Source organism: Dermochelys coriacea, chromosome 16, assembly GCF_009764565.3.
Source record: "Dermochelys coriacea isolate rDerCor1 chromosome 16, rDerCor1.pri.v4, whole genome shotgun sequence".
Lineage (NCBI taxonomy): Eukaryota > Metazoa > Chordata > Testudines > Dermochelyidae > Dermochelys > Dermochelys coriacea.
In genome coordinates, this window is record NC_050083.1 from 7981195 (window position 1) to 8002960 (window position 21766).

Here is a 21766-nt window from a genome sequence, read left to right on the forward strand (position 1 = left end):
CGGCGTGCTCAGATCTCCAAAAAACGTCCCTCTTCCTCCATGCACAGAAACCAGCGCTGTTTCCTCCCAGCCCCACCCCTGCCACACTAGCGTCTGAGAGTGGCAGTGTCCTAGCAACACTCTCAGAAATGTTTGCTGACATTATGCAAGGAGAGGGCACAGAACAGGCAGAACACCCCACCCTCCCAGACCTCCCCTGCTCGGAGAAAGCAGATAAACAAGCCCCCACCTCCTCTGCTCGGGGGCTGCTTGGCTTACTGGGAGCTAACGACACTCAAGGGAAATCTAATGACAGCGCTGGATACAAAGCCCTTTCCGCAGAGGACTGCTCCAGGGGTTGCAGTCGGGAATGGCCCAGAGTTGACATCACTGACAGAGAGCCCAGAGTGTGACTCGGTGTCACAACATCTTCACGTCATAATGCTCCATTGGGAGATAAATTCAGGGCTCTTCCAGCCTAGGACAGCAGCAGCCCGGCTCAGAGATGGAGCTGCCACTGAGGAGGCTGGTCACGACAATGGAGAAATGCTGCAGAGATTCATGCACAGCCAAAGACGCAGAGGGGCTGGTGGTCTCACCCCAGCAGCCCATCCCCGCAGCAGATGCTGGTGCCCCAAAGGGCCAGGGAATGCAGCTGCTGTTGCTGACACAGCCCTGCCCCTGAAGCGGAGTTCACACTCACTCTCGTTCCACGCGGGAGCCCAGGAGGCCGTGGTGAGCCCGGACTGGGGAAGGCGATCTGGTGGTGGAGCTGGGTGGGCATCTAGTTTTGCTGGGACGGTGATCAGAGGTGCTGGCCCTGCTGTCCTGCTCTGCCTCGGAGTCCGTGTGAGCTGGGGACGTAAGGAGACAGTGCCGGGCATTAAACAGCTGCAACCTTTGGGTGCCTCGTTTTTTTTCACCAGTGACCATTTTCAGGTCTGACCCAGACACCTTCCCTCCCCGTTAAGGTGGAGGCAACTCCTCTGGGTGGGGAAGGATTCAGTCTCCATGGTTCAGTCACTCCTTGACCTCTCTGCGAACAAGTGGCACAAATGCAGTGTGGACCTCAGTCCACTGGAATGAGACCTTCCCAAACTCATTCCACCCAGGTCACCCAACAGCCAGGTTAGTCACTATCAGCTTGAGCGGGATTCAAACCAGCACCCAGGAAGTGAAAGACTCCATTTCCCGTGCCCAGTCTCCAGAGCCACCCACTGTTAAAGGAATAGGACTGAGTGAGTCAACTGACGGGGTAATGGAGACTCCCCGGTACGCTACTGGTTTCCCTCTGATCCATGTGCCTGAGGAAAAAGGGGACATAGGCTGGATTTGTCTCAAGACATAAACCAAAGGGGGACTTAAGATCCTGGGAGCCCTGAAATCTACCCTGCCTGTGAGCAAACTTAGGCCAAATCCCAGAGCCTGTGTCCAAAGGCTGTGGGTACGAGGGGAAGAGAGATCTCTGGGTGATGGGAATTGAGGGTGAGGAGAGGTCACTGGCTGGTACAGCTTTAATTTGAGGGACCAGTACAGCTCCCCCAAACAATGTGGAAGTGGATCGTCTCTGTGGGCCTTTCTTACTGCTCTCTCCCTGGCTGCCTGAGCCCCATCATCCCCTTTTAAACCACCATCTCCCAAGCAGGCACATGGGAATGACTAGCACTGGTCCAAATCTTTTATCTCAAAAATGAAATCTTGGGTGGAAACGTTTCATTTTGGTCCATGTTTTCCCAGTTTTCTATTGAAACAGCAAATTCCCCCCACATTTTGGTTTTCAGAAAAATGATTTTTTAAACTAAAAATAGTTTTTGAAAATCATGAGATATGTAGGGGAAACCAATTGAAAACGTTCTAAAAAAAAATTGTTATTTTTTGTTTGTATCAGCGACAGTTCCTCTCACTGTAGGAAGATGGGAAGAGAACTCTGCCCCCTACAAAAAACAATGTGTGTCTCATGCTGGAGGTGCCCGGACACCCAGGTGATGGGCACTTTCTACTCACTGATGTCTGCGTCTGGTCCCACCTCGCTGGTGATGCTGTTTGCCCACTGGGGAGGGGAGCTGGCTTGAGAGGGGCTGCCACGGGGCAGGCTGTGTCTCTGGGCGCTGCCTCGGGGGGGCCCCTGGCTGGCGGATGTGTACATGTCCAGAAGTTCCTTTTCCGACGGCAGGGGGGCCGCCACTTTCCGCAGGGAAGTGCGAAGGGCAGCAGGGCTGGATGTGGGGCCAGATCTTCCCAGCAGGCCGGGGGTCCTGGGAACAAGGCAAATACACCAGCCTCACTGACGGAGTCTCCAAGCTATTACCAGACTGGCTGCTGCTGTGTTTCACCCAGCTGGCTGGTTTCCTCTGGTCTCTTCCTTCATGTGTCTTTCCTGGCACCCCTGTCCCAGCCACTGCTCAACCCACTCACTCTGTAACTACCCTCCCCCGTTCACTAATCACTCCCTTCGCCATTCCATGCGCTCCAGACCCCCACGTCCCATTCACCCTTGTCCCCAATTCACTGCTCACCCCATCTCCTCACGATCCCCTCCACCAGTGTGATCATCTGCTCTAGTCCCTTCCCTTTTCTCTCACCTCCATTCACCAACCCCCATATACTCAAGCTCCTCCCCATCCATAGGCTCCATCACATCGCACATGCTTTCAGCCCTGGACCCTTTTTTATCAGCCCCCCAGGGCAGGAGTGGGGATGAGGGCAGGTCATAGGAGCTGGAGGGGGGAGAAGAGAGACAAGGGTCCATACGCAGTGCGAGAGGGGCGATGCTCTGGGGTGCGTGTCAGCGGGGACACCCTGCTGGCCTCCGACCCCACAACCCGCGTCCGTACTCTGGAGGACACAATGCGTTGATCCTGCCAACAAAGGGAAACTTGATCCAATTCGGAACAACACAAGTGATGCTGGCCATGAGACCAGGCAGAGTTGGTCTGTAGCTGGAGTACAAGTACATGCATACCGATGCATGGTGCTGGTGAATCAGTAAGTGGTATTCCTCCTTCGAAATCAGCACTGAACAAATGTCTCAGCATGGTGTTGGGGGGGGGTGGGGGGGTGGGCTATGTTGCTGGAGCCCATTTTCTTTTATAGGAGTAAGAAGACTGAAGTTCTGAGCATATGGTCATGAACTAAACCTCATGGCCCATTCTGCAGGAACCAGGGTGTTACCTCCAGATGCAACGGGCCATATTCCATGTTGGAGAATTGCATTTTGCGCCAGAAACTCTCCTGCAGCTTTAAGCATGGAAATGATGCTTCCCTTCCTTTCTAAGGACCTGCTGGGTGGTGTTCCAGTGTGCTGTTAAGCAGCTGCAGTGGACCACACACCAGAGATGGCTGCATTTCAGCCTCTGAGAAGGCAATTTCTATAGACACAGGGCCTTATTTTCAGAAATAGCTTCTGGATCTGTGCCTCAAATTTAGTGACCCCAAGTAAGTGGGAGCCCTGCCGTCCATTTCACCCTCCTGGGCGCTTACCTCGGACCGTGAGGGTTTTGCCTGACGGAAAGGCTTCTGCGGAAGGTGCTCAGAAATGGTGCTGCCCACCATGCTGGCCATGCTGCTCTGGCGGGATAGTGTCTCCTGCTGCCTCCCAAAGGACGGCTTGGGGATTGCGTCCTGGGGCCTGGCTTTAATAGCCATGTTCCGAGGGAGGGACTCCTCGCCCTGGACAGAGGACAAGCGACTGCTCTTCCTGACCAGCTGCTGGTGTTCCCCTGGCTGCAGGGTGTGCGACTTCCTCTCCGGGGGCTGCCTGTCAGGATGAGAAAGCAACATCAGTCAGAACCTTCTGTCAAGATGGGGCAGTGCCCCCTTGTCATAGCTCTGCTGCCATCTGGTCTCCTGCAGCACCGCCAGGTCCAGAGGATTTCCGGAGTCGAAAACTGGGTTAGCCTCCGATTCGAAATGAAAATCAGAGTGCTCCACAAAAGGGATGGGAGACCTGGCCCCTGGGCACTACTCCTGTGGGCTGTCCCTGGGAGCCCCGATTCCAGGGTGCTCTGACTGGAGGGCTTCCCCCAGAGACTTGGAAGCCCTAGGGGCCGGGCAGGCAGGCTGCTGAGGAGCTGAGTGGGCATGCTGGCAGGAAACCAGGCAGGTTTCCATTTCAAACACACACACACACACACACACACACACACACCTCCTACAAACCTCTTGACAGACTGGGCTGTTGGAACTTTGTTGGCATCCCAACTGTCTCTGCGAAACATTTTGATTTCCAGCAACCAGCGAAGTCAGACAAAAAGGTGTTTCATAGGAACCTCTCTGACCAGCTCTATGCAGCTGAGAAGTGAAGAAAAGCACCTTAAATCACAGGCCCCAGGGCCTCCACTTGTGTATTGCAATGATGTGGGGAGTCCGCGACCAGATGGGTGGATTTATATCTTAGCTTGTTAGCTTTACTCAGGGCAGGGGCAGCATCTTCCTTACATGTGTACAGCTCCTGGCACCGTTTGGACCTTTACTGTGATCTTGGAGTGCCTTACAGGCATTATACAAGTAAACAGCCGGAGCCTCAGTTCCTTGGTTCTCTCCTAGTCAGTAGAATGTGTTCAAGTTTGCATGCTCACTTTTCTTCCCCCCTTCCCACCCCCATTTCTTCCTCCTCTTGGATGCCCTCCTTCTCTTTATTATTTGCTCTGCAATGGACTTGCCCCCAAGGGACAGAGTCCTCTTCGCTTCCGCAGCCCGCTTGCCCTCCAAAGCAGGGCAAGTAATAGCTGAAGGCTCCTTTGTTCTGCTTGTGACTTGGGAGATAGAGAGAGAAGGTGTCTTTGTGCACCTGGTTTATTACATTTTATCCGAGTAAAGCAAAAGTGGGACTCAGTTCTTATTTAGGTCACTCCAGACACAATGCCCTGGTAAATATGATACAGAAGAATAGCATGTAGCAGGGGTTAGATTGAGCCCATACTGCCCTGATGCTACCGTCAATTTCTGCAAAGTTGAAGATTTCATTAAAAAAAAAAAAAAAGCTGAAAAATTTCCAAAAGTGGCCACTGATTTTGGGAGCCTAACTCAAGAGAGCATCCAGGGGCAATTCAGTTTGTGAGCTCTTTGGGGAAGAAAGCATCTTTCTGTTCAGCGTCTGTATTGCGCCTAGCACAATAGGGTCCCCATCTAGGACTGGGCTCAGAGGCCCTACCACAATACAATACAATCAATCAATAAGTAAGTCCATTTGAGCACCTAAAATGCACAAATTTTACAGAGGGTTTAACAACACTCCTGACTCCACAAACTATGGAGTCAGTTTGTGGGATGGATGATTCATGGGGATAAATTTTTGACATTACTTTTTCCCTTTTTATGCTTAAAGATCTTGCATGTTGCGAAGGCGATTTGTTTAAAATCTCTCTCTCTCCCCCCCATGAAATACTGAGGAATAACAACAACAAACAACAACAACAACGGGCTGATTTTCAGAGATCTCAGGAGAAGCACTAGATGAAGTGACAGGGAATTACAGGTGCCAGTCCCACACTGGGCCCTAGATAATTGAGATACACAGAATCAGTGGCCACTTTTGAAAATCCAGGCCTGTCTAGCCACCCTGACTGCAAAGAAAACTTTTCAAATGCAACATAATGCTGTGCAGCCTTCCTGAGAAACAACGGCCCTGGACAGGCATGAACTACCCCATTCACCAGTGTGTGTTACCTCTGAACCCTAACAACGGCAAGGCAAACACCAATAATGTAAACTATTTCACAGCTAAAAGAAAAGAAGTACTTGTGGCACCTTAGAGACTTTTCTTTTTGCGAATACAGACTAACACGGCTGCTACTCTGAAATATTTCACAGCTGATCAGCTTAGCAGAAACATAAAGCTCTGCACTTTAGCCTTTGGGTTTCCAACCTGACAGGGCATTTAAACAAAGAAATGAAAATAAAACAGTTTTTAATAGACATTTATTTTTTAAATAACAAAAAAGCTTTGTAATGAGTTGCCCCCCCGCTTCTAACACAACCCTACAGTCAGTTGGCCCTGTCCCTTTAAATTAGTCTCTTATCACTTCCCCTCTCCCCCGAGTTAGTGCAGGATATTCACAGGGCAGGTATTTCGTGCTCCTGAATTACTTACGGCCGAGCGGTCACAGGGGTCCTCTCTTCCTTTAATGACAGCATCCCGAGAGAGCTCTCAGCCGTCCCAGCATCCTCTGCAGCAGGGCCATCCACTTCCTGTGGGGAGCCGTTCTCCTCCAGGCCCAGCTGTTCCATGCTCAGAGATTCAGGCAAGGACTTGAAGCTATTGTACCTGGTGGTATGAAAGAGACTGAGTGTCTCTCCATTCAGCCAGAGGTCCCCTTCCTAGTGGCAGCAATACCATGTTCCGGCACCCGGACCCAGTTAAAACACCAGGGGCACACTGCACCTTAGGATGATGCGCCAGCTCCCACTTGATCTGGATTGACTCTCAGCAGCCAGTTTCGCAGAACAGGTTAGCCGCCCGGTGCATAAGCAAACAGGGCCCTGGCAGCTCTATCCGAGCAAGGTCTAGTATGGGCAAAAGCTCTTCCCTCACTGCTCTCCCAAAACACCTCAGTCCTACCTGGCAGAGGCTCTAATGATTTCGGCACCAAGCTCCCACACAGCTTTGGCAATGCAGATGTGGCTGCCCCTGCCAGGCTAGTATCATGTGTTGGTTTTTCCAGGGGACAAGACTGAAGCTGCTACACTCATGACACGCGTGTCCATGGCCGGGTTGGACATAGGCCTCCAGGGGTGGGAACCAATTGCCCTTTGTGCCACGAGAAGTCGATGCTTGAACTCTTGGCCTGAACGACATCAGTTTCCCCTTCCCAGTTACAAACACAAACACAGTGATGAGACGAAATGCACCTTTCCCGCATGGGATGGGCAGTGAAACTATTCTTACTGCAGAGATCTATGCTGTGTATTCAGAGCCCCTGACCCGCAGGCCCCTTGGTGTGAATGCCTCAGAGAGCTGACACCGGCAAAGAATTGATTTGCCTGAAGTTGAAACACATCCCCCTCGGGCACAAAATTACTGTACTGCATGATCACTGCATGCCAGGCACTTGTGTTGCACAGGTGCTGGCTGTGAGCACGTAACATGGAGCGTGCATGTCCATTTCAACCCGTCAGCATGCAAGTGACTGGCTGGGTTAGCGGGGGCAACACTTACTGGTCCAGCAGGTTATCAAAGTCCTTCTCCACTTGAAGCTGCTTGTGCCGAAGGGGCTCGGGAAGCTCTTCTCTCTCCTCCTCCATCTCGCCACTCGCAGAACTCACCTCTGCGTCCACTTGCATCTGGGCGCGGGCATGCTTTGGAACAGGGGCCTAGGGGGCAGAAAGGGGTAAGGTCTGCCCCCAAACCAGAACACTTCTGCCAGCAGGGGGCGCTGCAGGGAACGGTACCGATATGCTGGCTGCAAAGGACCTCGGCAATTTTCTAGTTCAAGCCACAAATGGAAAAAGAAAAGGAGTACTTGTGGCACCTTAGAGACTAACAAATTTATTTGAGCATAAGCTTTCGTGAGCTACAGCTCACTTCACTCTATACGGCTAAATTCAGTGCCTTGCATAATGACAGGTTTCAGAGTAGCAGCCGTGTTAGTCTGCATTCGCAAAAAGAAAAGGAGTACTTGTGGCACCTTAGAGACTAACAAATTTATTTTTGAGCTACAGCTCACGAAAGCTTATGCTTAAATAAATTTGTTAGTCTCTAAGGTGCCACAAGTCCTCCTTTTCTTTTTGTGAATACGGACTAACACGGCTGCTACTCTGAAACCACAAATGAAAAGAATCTCAAAAGAAGCCAGGGCTTCTACACCATGTCAGGGCAGCTCAGCACTACTCCAGCTCCAGCCCCTTCCAGCAGGAGGCGCTGTAGGGAAGTGAGTGGGAGCTCGGGCTGAGTGTGTGGATGGGGGTCGGGGGTCGGGAGAGCTCACGGCTACTCCAGTTCTGGTCTGACCCAGTAGGAGTCACTGAGGGAACCAGGCAGCAGCAGTGGTTGCAGGCAGGACATCCCCTCTACTCCAGTTCCGGGATCTCTCTGTAGGAGGTGCTGAAAGAGGAATCATTTGAAAGCACTTCGAATACAATTTTCTGTAATGTCTTCGGAATGAGAAGTGTCAGCAATCACCTGGCCTGGGAAACCTCAGGCCACAGAAACCGAGAGCAGCACGGTGTTTACCTCAGGGTAGGGAGTGCGGAGGGCTGGGATCGGGGCTTGAACTGACGGCCTTGGGGAGGAGAGTGGCGGCTCTGAGACCAGGGTTGGCAAACAGCTGGGAGGCAAGGCTGGCTCAGAGCAACTCCTCGGGGAGGGCAGGATCTGCTGCGCTCGGTCAATCCCATCCTTCAGCTCCTCCAAGTGCATTCCCAAGCAGAATATCTCCCCTTCCACTGCTCTGAAACACATCATGCCAGCAGCAGAGGGGTGAGGACCTTCAAAACCCTGGCCCGATGGAAAGAAACAGCTCACAGCTTAGAAAGGAAGGATGGCCCAGCGGATAAGGCACCGGCATAGGACCCAGGCGATCGGAGTTCAGGTCCCTGCTTTGCTACAGGCTGCTTGGGTGACTCCCTGTGGCCCCATCCCTATCTGGTAACAATCCTTCCTTTGTTTGGCCTGTCTGTTTGGAGTGCAAGCTCGTGGCAGGGACTGTCTCTGGGTGTGCGTACAGTGCCTAGCACACTGGGCTTCTGCTCTGAGACAGGGCACTGGCAAAAGAAATAAAACATAACAATTACCCCATACTGCAATGCTCTTGGCCAGGTTCTGCAGCAGGGGACTTGCCAGACCAAAGGGCACTAACAGGGGCCAATAGCAGGTGCTTCAGCTTTAGGCTGGCTTCTCCCCTTACGTGTTTTTACCCTATCTAATATACCTACAGGTGCTGTTATTGTCCATTTCAGTGAACATCAGGACTAACTTCACGGGTGTGGGTGGGGTTACCCTGGATTTACACTCATGTGGCTGAGATCAGATCCGGTCCAATCCCACCAGCTCTTAGAGCTCATCTGTCACGCAGGGTACACATGCGGCTCCAAGTCATTGTCTGCAGCGTCAGAGCATCCTTTTAAATATGTGAATAATGAGCCAGGAGAAATCAGCCGACAGAGCTGGTTAGTAAGGGACTGGAATGCAGCAGGCAGTAATTCACTGCTTAGGAGTCACCGACCTCATCCCTTCATTAATGTCCATAAGTATCAATCAGGAAACACAGGTAGATTAGAATAAAATGGCGTAATCGCAACAGGACAGTCCAGTGCCACAAACGTGGCTGCATTAATCACACTGATGGACTGTGGCTCATCGGCAGGGGAGTTAGCATTCATTCACACCCCTTCGTGGCCGGCTGCTCAAAGAAACCGAGCTCTTAAACTCCAGTCCCAGAGCCCCTCTCTATCTAACCAATATTTTCTTTCTTGGGCTCTAACCCCATCATCGCAGTGTCTGAGCCCCTCGTTTATCCTCACCCCCTGGGCAGTGTTGTCATCTGCCTTTTACAGATGGGCACAGAGAAACTAAGCAATTTGCCCAAAGTCACAGGGTACCTGTAGCCGAGCCCAGAATTGAACCCCTGGCCTCTGGAGTCCCAAGCTGGCACTCTAAGCACTGAGCCATGCTTCCTCTTGATACAACTCATCATTTGAAGAGGACACAGTTTAAGGAACAAAGGCAGATGAAAAAAAAGCTACCTGTCTGGATCGAAGTCCGCAAGGGGCCCTGCTGCGCCTGGGCGCTGTTGCTGCAGGCGGTACTCTTCCCGGGCCTGCAGATACGCTCGCTCCAGAGCATCCTGCGTATTCTTCAGCCTCGCAAATGCCTACAACGGGGGCAGCACATCAAAATGTGTGAGTCTGAGCTTTCGGCCCCCCCACCTCCCAACGGTATGGAATCCTTACTCCAGATGACATGCCCAGGATGGCGTCTGGCTGGGTCGTGAGGGTGGGATTTTGAACTGAACTGGGCCTGTGAATCCCTGGGGTAACAAAGCCAGGACCACACACACATGCAGCCATCACAAATCCTCAGGGGAGATAAACCTGGGACCTTCAGAACCAGAAGCATGAGCCTCTGTCAACTGAGCTAGAGGGTTACTCCATTAGCTATGCATAAGTAGGAGGCTCTTATCCCCTTTGGGGCCAGCCGTGAGAGGAAACAGGATCACACACACCAAATCAACATATTACGATGGTGCTAGGAACTATTTAGATATGCCCAGCACTGGCACCCCGTGGCACAGGAAGACTAGCTAAGTACAGCATTGTCTAATGACCTCCTCCCTGCTCCGCTGCCCTGTGTGTCTCCCAACGCTCAATGAAGAGCTCGTACACTGAAGCTGGGGCCCGGCTGTGAAACTCCATGGCTGTAACTGTGGCATCACAGCAGCAGGTTGCCACATCGCCCTGCCGTGACACTGCACAGCATTGTGAGTCAACAATATAGTGCCATGGCACTGAACAGCCTCAGGCCTGGTGCCACTGCTTTACTGGGGACACGCGGGGTCTTCTGCATAGAATTGTCGGACTGGAAGGGACCTCGAGAGGTCGTCTAGTCCAGTCCCCTGCACTCATGGCAGGACTAAGTATTATGTGCTTTAGCCCCTCTCGGGTTCTCAATGACCGAATGGGCTGCATGCACATGCCCGGCACTAGACACAAATGTCACTCCATGGATGCCTCCTGGAAATTCCTGGGATCTCAGAAAAGGGGCTAATAAGAGAAGCAGAAAGTAAAGCTGGGTGTACCGAGAGCTGGTCCTGCGGGGTCAGTCTTCCCATTTGGATCAATCCCTTGAAGGATTCCACCTGGATAGGAGGAATAAGGCATTAACTAATGTCCCATGGAGCTGACCTACGGGAAGGTAATTCTAATGGTCAATGGTTACAGCATTACAATAGAGCTTAACCTACTATACCTGCCCCTCCTCTTCCTCATGGTTCCTTTCTTGTCCCCCATCCCTTGCTGGATTCTCCCCCAGAACTGACAAATTCAGCGCACCCATTCCCCAAATACGAGTGGGTTTCGTTCCACACACCGTAGTTTGCTCGCTCTGGACCCCACTTGCCTGCATCTCAAATTTCCTCGCCTGACCCGCCAAAGTCTGTGTCAGGGGATCCTCTGGAAATGGTCTCTCCGGAGAGGTGCTGCTGTCAACCCCAGCCAAACCGGTGAGTGCAGAATGAGCTGGAAAGGATGGAGCCTGGTCTCCTGGTGCTGACGATGGCCCTGGAAGAGAAGACCAATGTAAGAAGATCTCAGCTGTCTCATCTCCCTTCTCTAGGTGACACTAGGACTAAGGGATCACCTCCATCCTAAGCACTCCGGCAGGGACAAGCCACAGTCTCCAGACTAGACTCCAGAGCAGTGAGATCAAATACGTTCAGCTCACTCTCAGCAGCTCCCAATGAGTCAGAGAGCCCAGGTGAGAAGCATCTGGGTTTCAGTCTCTGGCGCACATGTCAATCGGCAGATAGAATTCCTTGCCAATGAGCATCTGCCTTGGCCACGGGGCTGCACCAGGATGAACAATCAGCCCTGCTCGGCCCTCTTTGCTTCTCCCACGGCCGCTGAGAAGATGGTGGTGGATATTGAGAGCTGGTACAAATGGTGCCAACTCCATTGAGGTCACTGACATCGTGGCCGCTTGTGCCAGTGATGAATTGGGATCCAGGCCAACTCTGGACCACATCCTTCCCTTACAGACACATGCAGGGACTGCACATGGGCAGCACGGATGCAGCTGCAGCAACTGGGCAGGTGATGACAAGATGCTGCATGAGAGGGGTTCCAGCAATGGGTGGGCAGCACAAGCACGGGGTAGGGAGGGTCACAAGGTGAATGGATCCTGCACACCAGAACGAGCAGAGTCTGCCAGAGCACAGCACCCCTACACCATGCTGGAGTCCTGGGAGCTGGAGCATAGGCTAGCGATGATGGACAGTATCTCCAGCTGCTGGTGGGTGGCATTCATCCAGATTCCTCCGTTGGCATTTGGTCTGGAGCTGTCCCCATCCGTGCTGCCCCAGTAGTGAACAGCTGGAGAACAGCAGGTGTAAGGGAGCAGCTTTTTGCCAGGCAGGAAGGAGGGGGGCGGCAGAACGAGAGGAAAAGCAGCTGCATCAACAGACTCTCCAGTGCCTCAAACGCACCTTCATCCAGACCTGCCGGCAGGGCTGGAGCTGGGTTGGTGCTGAATTCTGCTGTCCGGATCTGTGGGATGCTGAAAGCCATGACCTTGGAGCCATGGGCCACGGTCCCTATGTGAACGCTGTGGCTGGGCTTTGGCAGGTCGGCGTACAAGCTCACCTGAGGGGTGGGGAGAAAGCAGAGCAGAGAATTCAGGTCAATCTTGACACTGACCCTCAGCATCCAGAGGATCAGGCTTTCAGACATCAACTGATTCAGCTGGATGGCTTGTGGGAAGCACCAGCTCTTTGTGTTGCTTTAGCCTGGGGGATATTCTTACATGCTGGCCTTGGGGTAATGCTCTGCACTACTGTAAAGAAGCTCTGGCTCCCATTCCCTGCTCTGATCTCCCACTGCCCAAGCGGGGAGAGGCTGAGAGCACCATGCACAGAGAGGGCTCATCTAGGGGGTGTCTGTGACATTGCACCATATAACACTTTATAGAAATATGCTTATGAAAGTAAATATGAAATAACTGGAATATGTTTTATGCTACATATGCCATGTAACATATCTTTGCAAAGGTTATGTTCTACTGCATGTATTCAGCCTATTTATATGCATGTAGCATTTTTATATCTGAAGTTATGAGCACTGGCTCTAGGCTTTTATTTAAAGTGTTTGCTGTAGAGAGCACCTAAGGCAGATTTGGTCAACATAATATGAAGGGGTTATTCAAGTAAATGGAAGTACTTGGCTAACAATGGACCTTGATAGACGCCAATCCACATCTGAGCTTTCCTGGGAACATTCGGGCTAACATGTGGGCAATGGCTCGGCCTGTAGAGAACTGAGTCATGCATGGTTTCAGAGTAGCAGCCCTGTTAGTCTGTATTCGCAAAAAGAAAAGGAGTACTTGTGGCACCTTAGAGACTAACAAATTTATTTGAGCATAAGCTTTTGTGAGCTACAGCTCACTTCATCGGATGCATTCGATGAAGTGAGCTGTAGCTCACGGAAGCTTATGCTCAAATAAATTTGTTAGTCTCTAAGGTGCCACAAGTACTCCTTTTCTTTTTGAATCATGCATGGACATGTGACTTGCCTATGTGACTCCAAAACTCCATCTTGTAGCTGTGATTCTAAACAGAGGGAGAGAGGGGTTTCCACCCACCAGAGAGAGGCTATATAAGTCCCTGAAAATCCCTCCATTTTGTCTTCAGCTGGCTCAAGATATAGCCTCTCCACCCCAAAGAGATGTCTGAAAAGAAACTGGAACAAAGGACAGGAACTACAGAGGGTGTGAGTGACTGCTGGACCTAGACTAGGAGGAAGTCCAGTCTGTAAAAGAAGCATATTGGAACATCTCTGAGGGTGAGATTTACCTGCATTTAAGTTTCTTACTGTATTAGGCTTAGACTTGCATGTTTTCTTTTATTTTGCTTGGTAATTCACTTTGTTCTATCTGTTATTACTTAGAACCACTTAAATCCTACTTCTTGTATTTAATAAAATCACTTTTTACTTATTAATTAACCCAGAGCAAGTATTAATACCTGGGGGAGCAAACAGCTGTTCTTCTCTCTCTATCTGTGTTATAGAGGGCAAACAATATATGAGTTTACCCTGTATAAGCTTTATACAGAGTAAAATGGATTTATTTGGGGTTTGGATCCCACTGGGAACTGGGTATCTGGGGTTGGAGACAGCAGCACTTCTTAAGCTGTTAAGCCTGCAGCTTTTGCAGGACATGGTTCAGACCTGGGTCTGTGTTTGTAGCAGGCTAGTGTGTCCGTCATGACCAGGCAGGGCTCTGAAGTCCCAAATGGCCAGGGAAAACGGGCTTAGAGGTGGTCCTAGGACATCAGGTGGCAGTCCAATGGGGTTTCTGTGACCCAGCCTGTCACAGTGTCTAGCAGCACCAGCTGTGGGATTCTGTCACCACTTGGAGCCAGCTCCACTACTAACCATTCTGCTGCCCTAAGCTACTGCTCATCCTGCCTCTCACATTGCTAGTGGGGTTTCTGAGGGACTGCAGGAGTCTCACCCAGCCTTCCTGAGCCAGGAGAGCAGAGACTAGTAAACACCAGCTCAGTCTGGCCCTACCATCCCTTATGTTGCCCTAGAAGTCCTCCATCTTTACCTCAGGGAACAATAAATGCAGCATATTCCCAGAACATCAGTGCAGGGCTAATGATTGGGGTAGGTGCATCGGGTGGACGGGATGGATGGGGACAAGAGTGTAATACAGGACTCAGAAGATGTGTATCTACACGTACACTCAAATCTATGAGTAGCCCACATGCACAAAACTGAATGCACACACATATCCACCTTGACACGTCCATTAAAGATTTTGGGCACATAAAGTGCTGAAAGCAGAAATCTCTCCTCAAACTATTTTCCAGCCAAACTCTTTCTTTGGCTCCCTTGTTAGCCCGGAAGAAGCAACAAGGATACCCATACTAGTTGGCACCAGGATACCCATGTTGGCTGGCAGCGCCTCTCTTTTCAGTTGCACTTCACATCCTCACAATAAAATGCAATCCATTCAGAAACAGTATCATAGCCTCAGCACCAAGGCACTTATCTCTGCCTTCTTCCTCCTGGGCCCCTTTCCCAGCTCTCATCCCTCCTCTGCTGGCAGAGGACGTAGGGGATAACTGAAATCCAGCACCATCTGCTCATTCCCATGTCGTGAAGCATGGCTCAGAACCCATCTCCTCCTGCCCCATGTTAACCAAGATCTGGGAGGAGTTTCCCCCAAAGCTCTTCCTTTCATTCCATTTTTGGTAGCAAATCTCTCCTCATATGGCAGCCATTCCCATTCCATACCCCTAACCATTTTTGTTGCCCTTTTCTGAACCTTTTCCAATTCCAATGCATCTTTTTTGAGATGGGGCAACCACATCTGCACATGGTATTCAAGATGTGGGTGTACCATGGATTTATATAGATATTTTATGTCTTATTATTTATCCCTTTCTTAATGATGCCCAACATTCTGTTCTCTTTTTTGACTGTTGCTGCACATTGAGTGGATGTTTTCAGAGAACCATCCACGATGATGCCAAGATCTCTTTCTTGAGCAGTAACAGCTAATTTAGACCCTATCATTTTATATGTTTAGTTGGGATTATGTTTTCCAATGTGCATTACTTTGCATTTATCAACATTGATTTTCATCTGCCATTTTGTTGCCCAGTCACCCAGTTTTGAAAGATCCCTTTGTAGCTCTTCGCACTCTGCTTTGGATTGAACTATCTTGAGTAGTTTTGTATCATCTGCAAATTTTGCCACCTCACTGTTTACCCCTTTTTCCAGATCATTTATGAATATGTTGAATAGGACTGGTCCCAGTACAGACCCCTGGGGGACACCACTATTTACCTCTCTCCCTTCTGAAAACTGACCATTATTCCTACCCTTTGTTTCCTATCTTTTAACCAGTTCCCAATCCATGAGAGGACCTTCCCTCTTATCCCATGACAGCTTACTTTGCTTAAGAGCTTTTGGTGAGGGACCCTGTCAAAGGCTTTCTGAAAAACTAAGTACACTGTATCCTCCTTGTCCACATGCTTGTTGACCCCCTCAAAGAATTCTAATAGATTGGCGAGCCATGATTTCCCTTTACAAAAACCATGTTAACTCTTCCCCAACAAATCATGTTCATCGATGTGTCTGACAATTCTATTCTTACTATAGTTTCAAGCAGTTTGTCCGGCTCTGAATTTAGGCCTGTAATTGCCAGGATTGCCTCTGGAGCAATCCTTTTTAAAAAATTGGTGTCACATTAGCTATCCTCCAGTCATCCGGTACAGAAGCTGATTTAAATGATAGGTTACAAACCACAGTTAGCAGTTCTGCAATTTCACATTTGAATTCCTTTAGAACTCTTGGGTGAATGCCATCTGGTCCTGGTGACTTCTCCAGATTCGTTACCTAAAAAGAATGGCTCAGGTTTGGGAAGCTCCCTCACATCCTCAGCCATGAAGACTGATTCATTTAGTTTCTCCGCAATGGCCTTATCGTCCTTGAGTGCGCCTTCAGCTTCTCAATCATCCAGTGGCCCAACTGGTTGTTTAGCAGGCTTCTTGCTGCTAATGTATGTTAGGATATAGATATTCAAGCCTGTCTGTAAAGACCTATACTTTAAGAATTTAGGTTCATGTTTATCATTTAGCTAGTTATAGAGGTATAAAAGAAAGAATCTGTGTAAGGGCCTTCTCTCACTGTGACCGTCTGAGGCCCTGTGCTTAGGCTAAGGCCTTTGGCTAAGCAGCAGAGACAGCCATAAGCTGGGAAGTGACCGGTCACCTCCTCACTTTCCCAACTAGTCATATTGAAATAAGGCAATCTGGGGCTGTTGGAAAGGTGATCCGATCTATCACCTCTAGAGAAAAGGGAAGAGCCTAGAAGATGTAAAAGGAAATTTAGTTTGATAGTTTTCTGTGTGGTAAGAACTCAACTTATTAATAGACACAGCTGGGAAACCCTTATGTCTTTATAGATGTTGTTGTGAAATCCTCACTTCTGTGTTGTTTTGTCATTATAGTTCCCCCTTTACTATTGTTTATTTGCATGGTCTCTGTCTGGTTCTGTGATTGTTTCTGTCTGCTGTATAATTAATTTTGCTGGGTGTAAACTAATTAAGGTGGTGGGATATAATTGGTTAGCTAATCATGTTACAATATGTTAGGATTGGTTAGGTAAATTTCAGTAGAATGATTGGTTAAAGTATAGCTAAGAATATTACTATATAAATTTGGGGCAAACAGGAAGTTAGTTAAGGAGTACTTGTGGAAGTAAGTTGGGATTCGAAAATAAGGAAAAAAAACTTGGATTTAAGCTTGCTGGAAGGTCATCCCAATAAACATTGAATTGTTTGCACCTTCGGACTTTGGGTATTGTTGCTTTCCGTTTATGCGAGAAGGACCAGGTAAGTGAGAGGGTGAAGGAATAAGCCCCCCAACAATGTACTTAAAATGTTTTTGCTATTACTTTATGAGTCTTTGGCTAGCAGTTCTTGAAATTCTTTTTTGGCCTTCCGGACTATATTTTTACACTTCATTTGCCAGAGTTTATGCTCCTTTCCATTTTCCTTAATAGGATTCAACTTCCACTTTTTAAAGCATGCCTTTTTGCCTCTCACGGCTTCTTGCACGTTGTTTACATTGTTTACGTTGGTGACACTATTTTGGTTCTCTTACTAAGTTTTTTAATTCGGGGTATACATTTACGTTGAGCCTCTTTTATGGTGTCTTTAAAAAGTTTCCATGCAGCTTGCAGGGATTTCATTTTGGGCACTGTATCTTTTAATTTCTGTTTAACCAACTTCCTCATTTTTGTGTAGTTGCCCTTTCTGAAATTAATTGCTCCTGTGGTGGGCTGTTGTGATGTTTTCCCTGCCACAGGGATGTTAAATTTAATTATATTATGGTCACTATTACCAAGTGGTTTAGCTATATTCACTTCTGGGACCAGATCCTGTGCTCCATTTAGGACTAAATCAAGAAGAGCCTCTCCTCTGATGGGTTCCAGGACTAACTGCTAAAAGAAGCAGTCATTTAAGGTGTCAAGAAACTCTCTGTATCCCATCCTGGAGGTGACATGTACCCAGTCAATAATGGGGATAATTGATTATTGAGTTTTTTATTTTTATAGCCTCTCGAATCTCCCAGAGCAATTCAGTCACGATCACCATCCTGAGCAGGTGGTCAGTAATATATATCTGCTGCTATATTTTTATTGCTCAGGTATGTAATTACTATCCATAGAGATACTATGGTACAGCTGTATTGGCCATTGTCGGTGCTGTTGTGAGCAGCTTGCTTGGAACTCGTTGGGCTTCTGCTTCAATTAGCAGCCACCCCGGAGCCTCCCCCACAGAGCAGAAATTGATGCATTTCTCTCCGTACAGAGTTGGTGGCTAAAGTGCAGTTTACAGATCAAAACTGCTCCAAGTTCTCCAATGCAGCCCCTGGCTAGTGCGATGGGCAGAGTCCATGAGTTTCAGCAGATATTTCATTCCCAGCTAGACAGCCTTGGTGCTGGAGAGGTGCATGCTGGGAGTTGGAGCTAGAGCTGGGCAAAATTTTTGCAGCAAATAGTAAATTTGCTGAAAAATGCATTGGGGGGGGGGAATTGAAACTATTCACAAATTCAGGTCAAATTTGACGAATAGTTTGAGCCAAAAAAAAAAAAAAAGACTTTGGAAACGTTTGTGAAACTAATCACTCCAACGTTTAGTTTTGAATCAACAATGAAAAATTTTGTGCAACCTTGATTCATTATTTTTTCTTTTGGTTTTTCATTTCAGTGAGAAAACCTGAAAAAAAAAAAATCAGTTTTGATTGGAAACTAACCAAAACTCTTTCTGTATTTTTCGGTTTTGCCCCCACACAAAAATAATCAGTTGTTTGCCCAGCTCTCTCCTCTTCATACGTTTTAACCATGGAGCATTGCCTGGAACCAGCAACATGAGATAGCAGTCACTCAACACACGTCAGACACGAAGGGGGACGTACAGCACTGAACCTAATTACTGAGGGGAAGAAAAGAGTATACAAGGCATGGATCTACATGGAAAAGGAATGTATCATATCCCAGGAGTCACAACTGAGTGTAAATCCTCATACAATTACACATTCACAAAAGCACGCACATGTTCCCCTGGACAGGTCTTTCTGGCTTTGAGAATCATTCATTCAGGAGGCAGGAACAGTACCATGTGATATAGGTGACACCCCCATAGCACAGGCAGTGGGTTACAAAAGGCAAATGTTTTGCAGCAATAGTAGCGTTAGGCAGTTGGTGAGCCACCCATTGGCTGGAGAGGGTTGGCTCAACTCATTCATCAGCTGTACAACCAATGTGTCTGGGGAGGGGACAAACCCAGAGGGGAGGTGAATATGCTGAATGGATTTGTCCTTGTGAACAGCCAGCCACGTCGGGTCAGTGCCAGCCAGTTTTATGCCGGAACGCAGCAAGAGACTGGCTCTTGGGAACGGAAATGGAAAGAATGTGTGACTTGTACAGCCAGAAAACATATTTACCGCATTTATTTATAACAGAGACTGGGGGACTTGCACATAGCAAGAGACGTTGCCTGGCTCAGAGCGTACACAATCTAAAGAGACGAGACAGAAAAGGTGGGAGATTATTATCCACACTTTACTATGGGAGATCGAGGCACAGAGAGATTGAAAGTGACCCGCCCCCAGCCACGGGGTGAGCCAGCGTCAGAGCAGGGAATAGAACCCACAGCTCAGCGCCTTACCCACAAGACCATCCTTCTTCCCCAGTCTGCCTCTAATTTGAACAGGTGGCTTCTTTTCTAATTTGGGACTGATTGGAAGGATTGTTTAGTGCCAGCATGAGACCCGTGGACTGTCACGGTGTTGTGAGCAGAGGGAAGGCACCTGTCCCAAAGCCAGCAGGACAGCTCTGATTCGCAGCCTGCAAGACAATTAGAGTCTCGAGTTCACCTGGGAACATGCCTTACCTAGCAACACAGGTGACGAAGGGAGGAAGTGCGGGCCAGTGGTTATGACACTAGCAGAGATGCGGGAGAACTAGGTTCAAGTCCCTCCTCTGTTACTGACTCTCCTGTATGACCTTGGGCAAGTCACTTAGGCTCTCTGTGCTCAGTCCCCCATCTGTACAATGGGTATAACAGCCCTGCCCTACCTCACAGAGGTGTTGTGAGGATAAACACCTTAAAGATTGTGAGGGGCATACTACAGTGAAGGAGGGCATGTAAATACCTAAGATAGATGATGTCAGCACACTATCGACACCACATCAGCGTCGAGACAACACAGTGCGATAACCCGGGACCTACAACATTGTGCCATCGCTTGGACACAAACACTGCAGGGGCACGGGGTGATGACTGCATCCTGTAACGCACAGTCTAGCATCCCCCATCCACAAATGCATGATGGCTGCTCTAGGCAATCCATGCCCTGAAGAGAGAAGCCTTCATGCTCTGATGATCAAAGATAAGAACTTGAAACAGAAAGAAAAGAAAAGCGCTCTGGAGATTAGAGAGATACACATTTGATTTGCGGGAAAAGACCCAGGGTGGGGGCCCACGACCAAGACACTTGGTGACCTGCCTGCAAATGCTATGGCACTCCCACCATATAGCCTAAGCTCCCAGCAATTGGAAGTTGCCTCCATCCTTACAGACTTTTCCGCCTCCGGAAGCAGGGGGAGGGGGGGGAGTGCCTGGGAACATGCATGGTTTTATATATAAATACACACACTAGCTAATCGCTTGCAGTGAATCAGAAAGCAGCAGCAGGTGCCATCAAGACCTTTCGGGCTAATAAAATAGTCATTGACTACGATAAGTCATAGATTTAAGAGCCTAATTCTTTCTTACTTAAAGACACTGCAGTGCTCCTCCAGAAGGGGTCCAGAGGGAACACATAGAAGGCCATGCTCTTTGTTCGTTTCGGCCAAACCTTCAGTCTTAAGCCGGCTTCCATGTTTGCACCCACGATCAGGGCCTTAGATCTGTTCAGGCATTTATATTACACGCATCACTGGTGGAGCTGAGACCCCTAGTGATCTACCTGACCTAAAGTGCTGGCCCAAAACACTCCCCCTCTCTTCACAGCCCAATTCTTTTCACCTGCAATTTGTGTGCACAGCAAATGGAGGCTAGTGTTTGTAAATCTCTCTCTTTCGGTCTTACTTCTAACCAGCAAGCCCTTTCCCCTAAGGGGACTAAGGGACGGCTTCCCCAGAGGGATGAGGGGGCTGGCGGTACTGATCCTATGTAGAATTCTGCTGGTGATGAGTTCTAGTCTATAATAAAGCTAATGCGACTTTCCCTATATTGAGGGTTAGTCTTTCCTAACGGTTAGAACAAGGAATTGGGAGTCAGGACTCCAGGGTTCTTTCCCAGCTCTGACTGAGCTGTGTAACTTTGGGCAAGTCACTTGGGGCCTGATTTTCAGAACTGCTGAGCACCAGCAACTGTGATGGACAGCTGGAGGGGTGGGGTGTTCAGCTCTTCCGAAAATCAGGTCCTTCACGTTCTCAGTGTCTCCATTTCTCTGTGTGTAGAGTGGGGAGAACCCCTACCTCAAGAGGGGAGGTTTAATGCCTAATTTGAGATCCTCACAGGGCAGGTGCTGAAACAGTGCAAAGCATTATTACAGGCCACTTCACCTTGAGCAGAGTGGAGCTGCTCCTTCATGTTTGTAGCACAGCTGGAGGCTACACTTCAGTCCCCCCAGCCCCCGAGTTCACCAATAAACCTTCCCTGTGTGATGCAGAGGAGAGAGTGTATTGCTGATCAACCGGAAAGCCTGGAGACTAGCACTGGGTGCTGCCCTGTCGCTTTAAGAGCTGGATGAATTCTTTGGGAAAAAGCATAATGACAGGTTTCAGAGTAGCAGCCGTGTTAGTCTGTATTCGCAAAAAGAAAAGGAGTACTTGTGGCACCTTAGAGCTCACGAAAGCTTATGCTCAAATAAATTTGTTAGTCTCTAAGGTGCCACAAGTCCTCCTTTTCTTTTTGGGAAAAAGCGGTTCCACCCCATATCTACAGGTTGTCAAACCCATTATCCTGGGGGGATCCCCATGCTGGGCTCCAGATAGGGGAGCCCCAGATGAACAGCTTTTCAGGGGATCAGCCCTCACCCGCACCTGTCTTCCT

General features: G+C 49.1%; 1 protein-coding gene across 6 annotated transcripts in view; it reads right to left on the reverse strand.

Annotated features, from left to right (window-relative positions):
* Positions 1-21766, reverse strand: part of AKNA (AT-hook transcription factor) — a 74157-nt gene that overhangs the window by 14192 nt on the left and 38199 nt on the right. For all 6 annotated transcript variants that reach the window (XM_043498628.1, XM_038374746.2, XM_043498629.1 and 3 more), the window contains 11 exons: positions 12117-12273; positions 11033-11193; positions 10713-10772; positions 9661-9788; positions 8150-8366; positions 7136-7290; positions 6071-6244; positions 3460-3736; positions 2731-2837; positions 1984-2234; positions 683-833 (listed from right to left, as the gene is read on the reverse strand). In XM_043498628.1, the coding sequence (XP_043354563.1) occupies positions 683-833; positions 1984-2234; positions 2731-2837; positions 3460-3736; positions 6071-6244; positions 7136-7290; positions 8150-8366; positions 9661-9788; positions 10713-10772; positions 11033-11193; positions 12117-12273 (1838 nt within the window). The remainder of the gene's footprint in view (positions 1-682; positions 834-1983; positions 2235-2730; positions 2838-3459; positions 3737-6070; positions 6245-7135; positions 7291-8149; positions 8367-9660; positions 9789-10712; positions 10773-11032; positions 11194-12116; positions 12274-21766) is intronic.